We start from the raw sequence: 13,333 nt of genomic DNA, 5'->3' as shown, positions 1-13,333 counted from the left end.
TCACCCCCTCACCTCCTCACTCACCCCCTCACCTCCTCACCCACCCCCTCACCTCCTCACTCACTCACCCCTTCACCATCTCACTCACCCCCTCGTTTCCTCACCCCCTCACTCCCAGCCTGCCCCTCCCATCTTCCTTTTCTTTGTGTGAGAATCTGGGGCCCTTGAGTGGTGTCAGTCCCTCCAAGACTCAAGGAGTCCCCAGGGCCTTGTTATCCAGAACACCCCGACCTGGCTCCCAGGAGACCCCATGGGCTCACAGGAGTGTTCAGCCATATGGTGCTTCCTGGGTCTGGGTGGGCTGAAGGGGCGTCCTCCCTTCTCCAAGCAAGAGGAGCCCCCCAGGAGCCCCCTGAGTCGGCCCCCAGCAGTGGTGCCGGTGCCATCTGCCCTGTCCTTGCAGCCTGGGAGACCCTCGGAAGGGGAGGGCGCTGGGTGGCTGGGCGGCTTCTGCTGATCTCACCCCACTGGCCTCCTGTTTGCCTTCCTCAGCTTGTGGGGTCCGCTCAAACTTAAGCCGCCAGAGCAGGATCGTGGGCGGCCAGAACGCGCTCCCGGGGGCCTGGCCCTGGCAGGTCAGTCTGCACGTCCAGAACATCCATGTGTGCGGAGGCTCCATCATCACCCCCGAGTGGATCGTGACAGCTGCTCACTGTGTGGAAAAGTATGCCAGGGGCGGCGCGGGCTGGGTGGGGTCTCTGGGCTGGCCTCTAGTCACCCTGTGACCTTGAGCAGGGTCTCAACCCTTGCAGCCTGGGCGTCCTTGTATTTAAATGGGGAGAGTGTTGCGCCTGCTTCCTAGGCTTGTGGGGCACCAGGTGCAGTCATGCCGGGCAGTGCATGGCTGTGTCGTCCTTCAGCACGTATGCACTGAGTGTCCCCTGCACGCGGGACACAGGGTGCAGGTGGAACATTCTCCACGATGTCACCATGACCAGCATTCCTTCCAGCCACTGTCCTCTGAGCTCTGTCCTGCCCTTGAGTGAAACCCCCGCCCCCTGAGGTCTCCTCTCTCCAGGACACTAGTCCCAGGAGAGGACACACTCAGACAGGCTCAGGGGCCTCAGGCTGCCCTGCTGGAAGGTCCCTGGGGTTAAGTGTTCTTGGCCACAGCATTGCTCATGCAAAGGGTTAGGTAGGGGTGAGGCTAGCTGTGACAGTGTTAGCATTTATGGAAGCTACCAACCCCTCCCCTTTTTCTTAAACACATAGTGCTTTTGGTCACATGCTGCTTTGGAGGAGGCCTTACTCGGCGGATGTATTTTTCTGCCTTAGAGAGAGGCTGAACTGGGTTTGACTCTTGGCCCAGCCCTTTTTGGCTGCGTGGCCTTAGATGATTCACTCAACGTCTCTGACCCATGGTGCATGCAGCTATAAGATGGGCATGCCCTTCTCCTCTCGGGCTGTTATGAAGGTCAAGGAAGCAAGGGCTGTTACCCAAGGGTGCGCCCTTCTCTGCCCATCTTCACACCCCCGCGTGCTCTGGGCCCTCTAGGAGCTGGGTTTCTCTCAAGGGCTGTTACCCAAGGGTGTGCGCTTCTCTCCCCCTCTTCATACTCCCGAATGCTCTGGGTCCACTAGGAGCTGGGATTATCTTAAGAGGGAAACACCTGGATAAAGGAAATGGTTTGATTGATATTGGACTTCAAGTCTGTTCATCAGTACCCATTTATTAAGCACCTACTATGTGCCAGGAAATGCTTTGGCATACAAAGGAAAATAAGGGCCAGTCCTGCTAGAAATGGCCTTGAAACCCCAGGGAGGGATGTCGGCCCCATGGTGGGTGCTGCAGATTCCTTGAAGGTGGCACAAGAGCCAGAAAGAGGGATGATGTCGGGGGCTGAGGCGGGGAGTCGGAGTGGAGGGAGTGTGGGGGAGAAGGGGAGGCCAAGCCCCTCCTCCACTGTCTCCCTGTGAGGTTTTTGGTGAATCATCCCACTCTGGGTGTCTTGCCTCCAGCTTCTGATGTTGGAAGTTCATCCACCAAGAGCTCCGTGTTTGTGGCTCTGAGATACTGAGTCCTTCTTCTCTCCCAGACCTCTTAACAGTCCGTGGCAATGGACGGCATTTGCGGGGACTTTGAGACAATCTTCCATGTTCTATGAAAAAGGACACCGAGTAGAAAAAGTGATTTCTCATCCAAATTATGACTCCAAGACCAAGAACAATGACATTGCGCTGATGAAGCTGCATACGCCTCTGACTTTCAATGGTACACGTGGCTCAGGCTTGGCAAGCAAGTTGGCAGAATCTTAAGGAGATGTTGATTGGAAATGACACTTGTGCTGTGCCAAATGGAAGGGAGGCATTTGCGTTGAGCGAGGGTGGTGTGCAGTGGGTGGCCAGTGGGAGAGGCTCACAGAGGCTAAGAGCACCTGCCGCATTTTGGGGGAGGCAGCAGCCACCACATCTGTTCTGTACTGTACTGAGTGGTGATGATTCAAGCCAGGGGTGGAAAAGGCTAGAACAGGGCTTTCCCACTGCAGCACTCTTGACATCTGAGGTGGTTCTCTGTTCTGGGGCTCTCTTGTGCCTTGTAGGATGTTTAGCAGCGTCCCCAGCCTCTACCCACTGGAGGCCAGTAGCTCCCAAGTTGTGACAACCAGTGTTGTCTGCTGACATTGCCAAACATCCCCTTTGAGGCAAAGTCACTTCTAGTTGAGAACTACTATTGAGATGTGTAAAGATCCTTGATTTTTAAAGATACATTCTAAAACCAAGTTGCTTAATTCAGGACAAACATGCTTTCTCTTAGCCTCTTATTCGGTCCCACTCTGGTCCATCCAATGGTCTGGAATGTTCTAGGCCCATGTGGATAGAGAAGAAGCAAAACCTCAGCCCTCCCTACAACATGTCTGTATTCACACTGGGAAATGGTTCACATATAGAAGAGTGAACACATGAGCAACGGCGTGGTGCCTCTGGGGCGAAAGCTGACTCCATCGGCTTTTTGGCTGTTGCCTCCTGTGTGTCTTTCCCCTCTTGGTCACCTGAAGTGTGTAATTTTGGAAGCAGAGCTAGCAAATAATTCCTCTTATAGCAGAGTTAGCAAATAATTCTACTTATAAGTAGCATCACTTCTTGCCTGCCAGAAGGAGGGGTCTGGCAGGGGGAGAAAGTGAGAATGCGGGACTTGTTGGGATGCAGGGTCCTCTGGGCAGGGTGGCCGGGGTGCCAGGCCCAGCAGCCTGCATGTGGGAAGGCCAGGTGGAGACATAGCCCGAGGCCTTGGGTGATACCAGCCTGGCTCACTGTGTTTTCTCTTCTTAAAACAGAGTTGGTGAAACCAGTATGTCTGCCCAACCCAGGCATGATGCTGGAGCCGGAACAGCACTGCTGGATTTCTGGGTGGGGGGCCACCCAGGAGAAAGGTGAGGCTCCTGGGCATGTAGGACTGCAGGGCCCACAGATGGAGCATTGGGTTCGGAAGTGGGAGGTCCAGGTTTTAATCCCAGTTCTACTACTCAGTGATTGGATGACTTTGGGTGATTCTCCCAGTCCTTGTGCCTCAGTTTCTCCATCTGCTAAATGGGAGAAATCCTGCCCAGTCTACCTAATACACTGTGTTCTTATTACGATCACACGGAGCAGCATGTGGAATGGCTTTTGAAGTATCTGGGTCATACGAGTTTAGAGGTGCAGGATCTCCTGTGTTGCACCCATTGTGAGCTTGGAGCTGCCCTGGAGATCCCACCAAGGCCTCCATGGCTGAGTGACAGGGGCTTGGTGAGGACGGGCATCCTGGACCTGTGGTGGCCACATCTAAACCTGTCCTCTGCCCTGATAACCACAGAGAGAGGCTCTCTCGGCCCCCTTCAGTTGCAGTCTGCATTTCTCTCTGACAGTCTTTCAAATGAAGGGAGCCTGGCTGCTTCATTTTTATGGAGGGTTGGAAGAGCTTAGTGGCAGGCACAAAGGTTCATTTTACATATTGTTTACATCCTTCTCAAAAGCGTCTAGGCCATACAGACAGCAAATCCGTTCAAACAAGGGGAAAAGTACAAAGGTTGGGTGATTTGGGGGGAGCATCAGGGAAGGTAGTGGGGGGCATCCTGGCTCCTCATCAGCAGAAACTTACTGCAGTGGAGCCACAAGCTGGGCAAAAGGCCTCATGGAATCCAAGATGAAGCGAATAGCGACAAATATGTGTGCACACCTGCACCTAGTGCGGGCTGAGTGCTACTCAGGTGCCGGGAATGTAGAAGTGAACAGAGTAAGACAAACACCTCTGCTGTCAGGAGCTTTACCTCTCTTGTGGATGTGGGGGCCGGGGGCGGGGGGCAGGTGTGGTCAGACAGAAGACAAACAACTGAGCGAGGTGCTTCCAAATATCTGAGGGTGGGGAGCAAGGTCTCGGCTACTTTGAAGGGGTGGTCAGGGAAGCCTTCTCGGAAGAGGTGGCATTTGAGCTGAGACTCAAATGGCAGAAATGTGTACACATCAAAAAGGCTACTGCATGTATCTTAAGGTGTGGTCAAGGGGCCAAGGAGGTGGGCTGGGGCCAGGTTGCACAGGTCCTTGTGGATTATGGTGAAGACACCAGCTTCTCGTCTGCTTGAGGTAGCGAGATCGTGAGCCAGGGAGTGCCATGATCTGGCAGCTGTGTGGGGAGTGGGGATGCATAGATGGAGATGAGGATCATGGTGACGAGTCCATTGCTGTGGTTCCCTGAGACAGGAAGGCAGCTCATAGCAGAGTGTGGGGATGGTTGTGGAGAGATGAGGGTACATCTGGGCTAGAGCCACCAGACTTGCTGATGGGTTGCACGTCTGTGGGAGAGAGAGTGAGAAGTCAGGGACGATGGCTTTCTGCTCTGTGACTGAAGTCCCAGGGTGGCGGGTGATGCCATCTTCCAAGCCAGGGAATATTGGTTGGTGAGAATTTGGGGTGGGAGAAGGTGTGATGGAGGGTTCTGGTTTTGCACATTAAGCCCACGGTGCCCAGAAGATACCCAAGGGGAGGCGAAGCGAGAGTGGGAAATGCAGAGATAGCAAGTGCAGGCCGTGTCTTGAGAAGCTCTCATGTGCAGGGGAGCCAAGAAGCAGGCGGCTTAGGGAGGGTTGTGTGTGCTCCAGAAGGGTGTGTGCGTGCCAGAGGGGAAACGGGAGCCTGTGTCCTGGGTAGTGTTCAGTGAGGAGCGGGAAATTGGTTCGGCAGAACCAAGCATTTGGTGAATAAGAGGGGGATTCCACGGCACTGATAGAGCCCTGTGGTTTCAGAACTGGGAAGTTCTTTCCCTGAAGCTGAACTCCAGAGCTGCACTCAGCACAGGCACTGCCAGTTGTAAGGAGAATCCAGGTTTCCCAGGAGAGGGCTTGGTGCTAGGATGAGCTGACGGGGGCAGGGCTGGAGAGAGAGCTGTGACCATCTGTGTAGTGTGTGTGCAGGTCTCAGGGAGGGAAGTGTGCTCTCCCTGTGAGAGCTGCTGGCAACACTGGGAGCTCAACAAGTCTCCCTGTCCTTAGGGAAGACCTCAGACGTGCTGAACGCTGCCATGGTGCCTCTCATTGAGCCGCGGAGATGCAACAGGAAATACGTCTACGACGGCCTGATCACACCAGCCATGATCTGTGCCGGCTTCCTGCAGGGGACCGTTGATTCTTGCCAGGTAATTCAACATGTTTATTCTACCTTTGACCCTTACCAGATCCTACGGAACCCCTCATGAGAGAGAGGGGATTCTTGGGGTCAGCAGAGCCTCCGCAGTGACATGGAGCCAGCTCGGGGCAGTCATGGGAAGTGATGGCCACAAACAGTGTGAACACTTCTGGTGGCAGAAGCAAGTACAAACAGCAAATCACACGCGCCCTCTGAAAAACTGGTATTTGGTAAAAGTGCCAGTGGAACAGAAACAAGTATTTAGACTATTTTAAATTATGAACAGCAATTTATTTGGTAACTATCAGCTTGTACAGATTAAAATTCAGGGTGGGGGCTGTCTCTTTGGGGGTTACATCTCTGTGACCGTCACCCTTTGATGGTGGAGACTTGGAGCCCACACAGTCACTCGTAACTCACACCGCAACACACACCCCCACCTCCTCTAGGCCTGGTCAGTGGTGTGCAGTGGATTGTGATTTTTCTGCTCTCTGTACCTTGCCGTGTCCCCCAGGGTGACAGTGGAGGGCCTCTGGTCACTTTGAAGAATGATGTCTGGTGGCTGATCGGGGATACAAGCTGGGGATCTGGATGTGCCCAAGCTAACAGACCAGGAGTGTACGGGAATGTGACCGTCTTCACGGACTGGATTTATCGACAAATGAGGGTAACTATCCTGTCCTCCTTCTGACTATTCTCTGATTCCTCAAGCCAAAGCCAGACATCTGTTAGGCATGGTTCTACTGCCGGAAGCTGACTGCTGACCACTGGTCAGCATGAAACAAACCCCGCTTACTCCAGCCACAGCCCCGTCCCCCTGGTGTCCACCCATTGCTCATTGCCTCTCACTGACTTCACTTGCATATTTCCCCTGGTGCTTGGATGAAAAGCGCTGGGGCTCGGCTTGTGTACTCTTTCGTGCTCTGCTGACCACACTTAGTTCTGGCTCAGCTGACTCAGTTATTCCACCCAGGCCACCTCGCACCAACCTTTTTTTTTTTTTTTTTTTAGATGGAGTCTCACTCTGTCGCCCAGGCTGGAGTGCAGTGGCACGATTTCAACTCACTGCAACCTTTGCCTCCTGGGTTCAAGTGATTCTCCTGCCTCAGCCTCCCGAGTAGCTGGGATTACAGGCACCCGCCACCACGCCCAGCTACTTTTTGTATTTTTAGTAGAGATGGGGTTTCTCCATGTTGGCCAGGCTGGTCTCGAAGCCCTGACCTCAGGTGATCCGCCCACCTCTGCCTCCCAAAGTGATAGGATTACAGGCGTGAACCACCGCGCCTGGCCTCACATGAAGCTTTTGATTTATAGAGAACAGAGGGAAGAACCGACTATGCCCATCCTTTTCTGGGGCTATGGAGTGGCCCCTGGGCAGCCCCCAAGGTTAGGAAGTGCAGGAGCAGCCAGGGTTCTCTGATGCCCCAGACTCAAGCACGAGGGAAGGTCGCAGGGGTTCCCTGTGAACCTCATGGACGTCTCTGTTTAGCAGAGCCCTGGCCTTGGGCATTGCCCGGATAGAGGTTGAGAACCAGATCTTCTCATCTCCAGGGCCTCAGACCTGTAGTTTTCTCACATTGCTACGCTTTCCAGGGCTGGGCTACTAGTGGAAGAAAATGCTCTATTCTGTGTCCTCTCAAGTCTCCCATATGCCCAGTCTGTTGAAGGAGGAGCAGAACCAGGGGGCATTTCCCGCTAAGGCCCGACCTGTGTCTCCTTCAGATGAGACGCAGGACTCAGGGCCTTCCCGTGACCATGGGGCCCAGCTTAGCCTCGCCTGGCACAGGGCCCAGTGCTGGAAACAGAGGACCCCAGGGGAGGCAGGGCAGGAGGGAAGCTGGCAGGGCTGGGACGGTCAGCCAGGCTGAGGGGCGGACTCACGCCAGGATGGAGCTAGCAAATGAGCCGGGTATGTTTGGCGGCTGCAGGTGGGTCCGTGTGGCTGTGCGGGGAGGGAAGGGCTGTGTGGCAGGAGAGCAGCTGGGGGAAGCCCAGACTCTGCTGAAGAGATGTCCTTCGGGCTGGCCTGCACATATGCTGCCTGCTCCTCCAGGAGCTCCTGCCCCGCCATGCTCAGCCTAACTCTGACCTCCATGCTGGAGAGAAAAATGATCCTTTGTGCTATTAAGCCTTGCTTATTTGGTTTCTAAGTGCTTCATGTGAACCTAGAGGAAAAAAACTATTTTCCACCTTTGTTTGTCTTAATAATACTTTTTTTTTTCCTATTTGAACAGGCAGATGACTAATCTTCATGGTCTTTGTCCTTGACGTCGTTCTACGAGAAAACAAAGCGGCTGGTTTTGCTTCCCCGTGCGTGATTTACTCTTACAGATGATTCAGAGGTCACTTCATTTTTATTAAACAGTGAACTTGCCTGGCTTTGGCACTCTCTGCCATTCTGTGTAGTCTGCAGTGGCTCCACTGCCCAGCCTGTTCTCCTTAACCCCTTGTCCACAAGGGGTGATGACCGGCTGGTTGTGGACACTGGCGGTCAAGTGTGAAGGAGGGGTGGAGGCTGCCCCATTGAGATCTTCCTTTTGAGTCCTTTCCAGGGGCCACTTTCGGATGAGCATGGAGCTGCTGCCTCTCAGCTGCTGGACGGCTTGAGATGGAAAAGGAGAGACGTGGAAAGGGAGACAGCCAGGTGGCACCTGCAGCGGCTGCCCTCTGGGGCCACTTGGGTAGTGTCCCCAGCCTAGTTCTCCACAGGGGGTTTTTGATGATTGGTTCTTAGTGCCTTAGCAGCCCCGGATGGTGGCTGGAAATAAAGGGACCAGCCCTTCATGGGTGGTGACGTGGTAGTCACTTGTAAGGGCAACAGAAACATTTTTGTTTTTACAGGGTGAGAATGTAGACAGTACCCTTGGTGCAAGGGAAGCAATTGCACAGGCACTTGCCCTGAGCACTCCTGGTGCAGGTCTCCACCTGCACATTGGGTGGGGCTCCTGGGAGGGAGACTCAGCCTTCCTCCTTATCCTCCCCGACCCTGCTGCCAGCACCCTGGAGATTACACATGCCCCTTGGTCCTGGCAGGGGGCCAAGTCTGGCACCACATTGGCCTCTTCAGGCCTACTAGTCACTGGAAATTGAGGTCCATGGGGGAAATCAAGGATGCTCAGTTTTAGGTACACTGTTTCCAAGTTATGTTTCTACACATTGCTACCTCAATGCTCCTGGAATCTTAGCATTTGATGTCTCCAAGTAGTCCACCTACATTTAACTCTTTGAAACTATCATCTTTTTGCCAAGTTTGAGTGGTGGCCTATTTGAGATACTTTGACAAAATGATTGGCTTCTGACTTTATGGTCTATAAATGAATGTGCTGAAGGAAAGTGCCCATGGTGGCGGTGAAGAAGAGAAAGATGTGTTTTGTTTTGGACTCTCTGTGGTTCCTTCCAATGCCGTGGGTTTCCAACCAGGGGAAGGGTCCCTCTTGTATTACCAAGTGCCATAACCATGAGCACTACTCTAGCATGGTTCTGCCTCTTGGCCAAGCAGGCTGGTTTGCAAGAATGAAATGAATGATTCTACTGCTAGGACTTAACCTTGAAATGGAAGGTCATGCAATCCCATTTGCAGGATCTGTCTGTGCACGTGCCTCTGTAGAGAGCAGCATTCCCAGGCACCTTGGAAACAGGTGGCACTATAAGGTGCCTGCTCCCCAAGACACATCCTAAAAGGTGTTATAATGGTGAAAACGTCTTCCTTCTTTATTGCCCCTTTTTATTTATGTGAGCAACCATTTGTCTTTTTTGTATCTTTTTTAAACTGTAAAGTTCAATTGTGAAAATGAATATCATGCAAATAAATTATGCAATTTTTTTCAAAGTAATTACTGCATCTTTGAAGTTCTGCCTGGTGAGTAGGACAAGCCTCCATTTCCTTGTAAGGGGGTGATGTTGAGGCTGCTGGTCAGAGGACCAAGGTGAGGCAAGGTCGGTCTTGGCGCTCCTCTGGTTGGTGCCCTCAGTTCCTGAAGCCTGTCCTGTTGGAGAGGTCCCTCAAATGACTCATTATTATTCTGTTAGTCTGTTGCCATGCTCCTAATAAAGACATACCCAAGACTACAATTTATAAAAGAAAGAAGTTTGTTGGATTTACAATTCCACATGACTAGGGAGGCCTCACAATCATGGCAGAAAGCAAGGAGGAGCAAGTCACATCTTATGTGGGTGGCAGCAGGCAAAGAGAGAGTTTGTGCACAGAAACTCCCATGTTTAAAACCATCAAATCTCGTGAGACTCATTCACTATCCCAAGAACAGCACAGGGAAGACCTGCCCCCATGATTCAATCATCTCCTATCAGGTCCCTCCCACAACACCTGGGAATTATGGGAGCTACAAGATGAGATTTGGGTGGGGACACAGAGCCAAACCATATCATTCTGCCCCTACAGCCCCCAAATCTCATATCTTTACATTTTCAAAATGAGTCAGGCCTTCCCAACAGTCCCCCAAAGTCTCAACTCATTTCAGCATTAACTCAAAAGTCCAGAGTCTCATCCAACACAAGGCAAGTCGCTTCTGTCTATGAGCCTGTGAAATCAAAAGCAAGTTAATTACTTCCTCGATATAATGGGCTAAATACGGGCATTGGGTAAATACAGCCATTCCAAATGGGAGACATTGGCCAAAATAAAGGGGGCTGCAGGCCTCTTGCAAGTCCAGAATCCAGCAGGCCAGTCAAATCTTAGAATGCCAAAATGACCTCCTTTGACTCCATCTGTCATATCCAGGTCATGCTGATGCAAGAGGTGGGTTCCCATGGTCTTGGGCAGCTCCATCTCTGATTTTGCAAGATAGAGCCTCCTTCCTGGCTGCACCATGGGCTGGTGTTGAGTGTCTGCAGCTTTTCCAGGCACATAGTGCAAGCTGTCAGTGAATCTACCATTCTGGGGTCTGGAGGATGGTGGCCCTCTTCTCACAGCTCTACTAGGCAGTGACCCAGTAGGGACTGTGTAGTGGCTCCAACCCCACATTTCCCTTCTGCACTGCCCTAGCAGAGGTTCTCCATGAGGGCCCCACCCTGCAGCAAACTTCTACCTGGGCATCCATGCATTTCCATACATCTTCTGAAATCTGAGCAAAAGTTCCCAAACCTCAGTTTGTGCACTGGCAGGCTCAACACCATGTGGAAGCTGCCAAGGCTTAAGGCTTGTGACCTCTGAAGCCACAGCCCAAGCTGTACGTTAGCCATGGCTAAAAGGGGCCATAGTGGCTAGGATGCAGGGCATCAAGTCCCTAGGGTGCACACAGAACAAGGACCCTGGGCCTGGCCCATGAAACCACTTTTTCCTCCTAGGCCTCTGGGTCTGTGATGGGAGGGGCTTCTGTGAAGACCTCTGACATGCCCTGGAGATACTTTCCCCATTGTCTTGGGGATTAACATTCAGCTCCTCATTACTTATGCAAATTTCTGCAGCTGACTTGAATTTCTACTCGGAAAATGGGATTTTCTTTTCTATTGCATTGTCAGGCTGCAAATTTTCCAAACTCTTATGCTGTTTCCCTTTTGAAACTGAATGCCTTTAACAGCACCCAAGTCTCTACTTGAATGATTTGCTGCTTAGAAATTTCTTATGCCAAATAGCCTATATCATCTCTCTCAAGTTCAAAGTTCCACAAATCTCTAGGGCGGGGGCAAAATGCCCCCAGTCTCTTTGCTAAAATATAACAAGAGTAACCTTTGCTCCAGTTACCAGCAAGTTCCTCATCTCTGAGACCACTTCAGCCTTAATTTCATTGTCCATATCATTATCAGCATTTTTGTCAAAGCCATTCAAAAGGCCAGGTGTGGTGACTCACCCCTGTACTCCCAGGATTTTGGGAGGCCAAGGCAGGCAGATCACCTGAGGTCAAAAGTTCAAGACCAGCCTGGCCAACATGGTGAAACCCCACCTGTACAAAAATACAAAAATTAGCCAGGCATGATGGTGGGTGCCCGTAGTCTACTGTAAACTACTAAGGAGGCTGAGGCAGGAGAATCGCTTGAACCTGGGAGGTGGAGGTTCCAGCGAGCTGAGACTGTGCCAGTATACTCCAGCCTAGGCAAGAGAGTGAGACTCCGTCCTTATGTTCCCTCCTCCAGACCCGATTTTCCTGCCTCACTTACAGGGCAGACCACAGAAGCTGGAGAGCAGGCTCTGATCCCAGCACTGTCCATCATGGGTGGGAATGGAGGGATGGGTAGGGAGGGGCAGTTCCATCGCTTGCCTGAGCCCAGGGCCCCTCTAAGTGCAGGAAGGAATCACACAAAGCGGTCTCCAGGGCTCTCTCCAAGTTCTGACCACTGGGACCCCTCCCCTCTCCACTCTCAATGACTAGTTAGGACAGGCCTGGGGGATCACCACACATGTTCATTTTGGCCAAAAGGAACGTCCTTGCGGGCACCTTGGGGCGTCCCCAGCAGGTTCACTCCCCTGGGGAAATTGAAATTGCTGTTCTCTGGGACATACACTGTCAGCTTTCTTCATCCTTTCTAGTTATCACTAGCAAAATTCTAACAACAGCAAAATAGAATCCTGTACAACACTTTGACGCCTCCGACTCTGTTTCCAGTGCAGCAGAACCTTAAAGGCAGGTGGAAGACTAACTTGGGTGGTGGTGGAAGGAAGGGACGTTTTGTAGTGGAGAAGTTTCCCAGGCCTGCCACAAGAGGGCACCCGCCTCATGGAAGGGCCGGCCTGTCTGACTCACCAACACAGCAGAGGACCTGGGCCACGTCCACTGCAAGAACGCGTGCCTAGTATTGAATTAAGAATGCTTGGACTCCGCCGGGCGCGGTGGCTCAAGCCTGTAATTCCAGCACTTTGGGAGGCCGAGATGGGCGGATCACGAGGTCAGGAGATCGAGACCATCCTGGCTAACCCGGTGAAACCCTGTCTCTACTAAAAAATACAAAAAATTAGCCGGGTGAGGTGGCGGGCGCCTGTAGTCCCAGCTACTTGGGAGGCTGAGGCAGGAGAATGGCATGAACGTGGGAGGCGAAGCTTGCAGTGAGCTGAGATCGGGCCACTGCACTCCAGCCTGGGCAACAGAGCGAGACTCCGTCTCAAAAAAAAAAAAACAAAGAATGCTTGGACCCGCCCAGCCTTACTCTTGCAAACTTGTGTGCTGGTGTCATCTCTCCCTTAAGCATGAGTCAAAATGATCAGCCTCTGCTAACTCAGTAGCTCAAGTCAGCCTGCAAGGTGCACTTCAGCACCTGGGAGAGCCATAAAGGTACTGCCCAGCGGCAGCTGCTGACCTGGGCTTGTGAAATGCCCACTGCTCTCCGGACATCCTCTCTTATAAATGAATTCTCAAACTTTCCGAAGAATTGAGAATTATAGAGTCCCAAGAGTCAGAAGAGATCTGGGATGGGGGGCAGTCCAGAGGGGAGAGGATTGAGTTGCTGGTCCAGCCCCCATCCCCAACCTGACAAGCAGCTGTGCAGCTTGGCCTGATGCCTCCACTGCCTGGGACCTCACAGCTCCTGAGGAAGCCATGCCATCCGGGGGCCCCCCTGTAGAAAGTACCCCCATTACCCACACTGATCACCTAGAATGTACCTCCCCAGAGGACATCGCACCTTGGTGCTCACACTTCATCTCTCTTGTTGCCTCTTGGCTTTCTCTTTCCTAGGCTCGGGCAATCCTGATCCTTCAACTCTCCCCTTAAGGGACACAGTGTTTGGTCCTCTCCTGCCCCATCCATCCAGTCCACTGTTCAATTTCCTGCCCTTGAGCCTGCCT

General features: G+C 52.5%; 1 protein-coding gene across 1 annotated transcript in view; it reads left to right on the top strand.

The window, feature by feature from the left end:
- The window catches only part of TMPRSS2 (transmembrane protease, serine 2), a 56,109-nt gene extending 46,678 nt beyond the window's left edge, over nt 1-9,431 (top strand). The window contains exons 9-14 of the mRNA XM_011984191.1: nt 493-664; nt 2,037-2,212; nt 3,276-3,371; nt 5,466-5,608; nt 6,113-6,265; nt 7,837-9,431. Of these exons, the coding sequence (XP_011839581.1) occupies nt 493-664; nt 2,037-2,212; nt 3,276-3,371; nt 5,466-5,608; nt 6,113-6,265; nt 7,837-7,866 (770 nt within the window). The 3' untranslated portion in view covers nt 7,867-9,431. The remainder of the gene's footprint in view (nt 1-492; nt 665-2,036; nt 2,213-3,275; nt 3,372-5,465; nt 5,609-6,112; nt 6,266-7,836) is intronic.
- The last annotated feature ends 3,902 nt before the right edge of the window (nt 9,432-13,333 follow it).

The sequence above is a fragment of the Mandrillus leucophaeus genome, unplaced genomic scaffold (assembly GCF_000951045.1).
Source record: "Mandrillus leucophaeus isolate KB7577 unplaced genomic scaffold, Mleu.le_1.0 Scaffold262, whole genome shotgun sequence".
In the NCBI taxonomy this organism is placed as follows: domain Eukaryota; kingdom Metazoa; phylum Chordata; class Mammalia; order Primates; family Cercopithecidae; genus Mandrillus; species Mandrillus leucophaeus.
The sequence above is the reverse complement of the archived record's forward strand: the minus strand, read 5'-3'. Positions and strand labels throughout refer to the sequence as shown.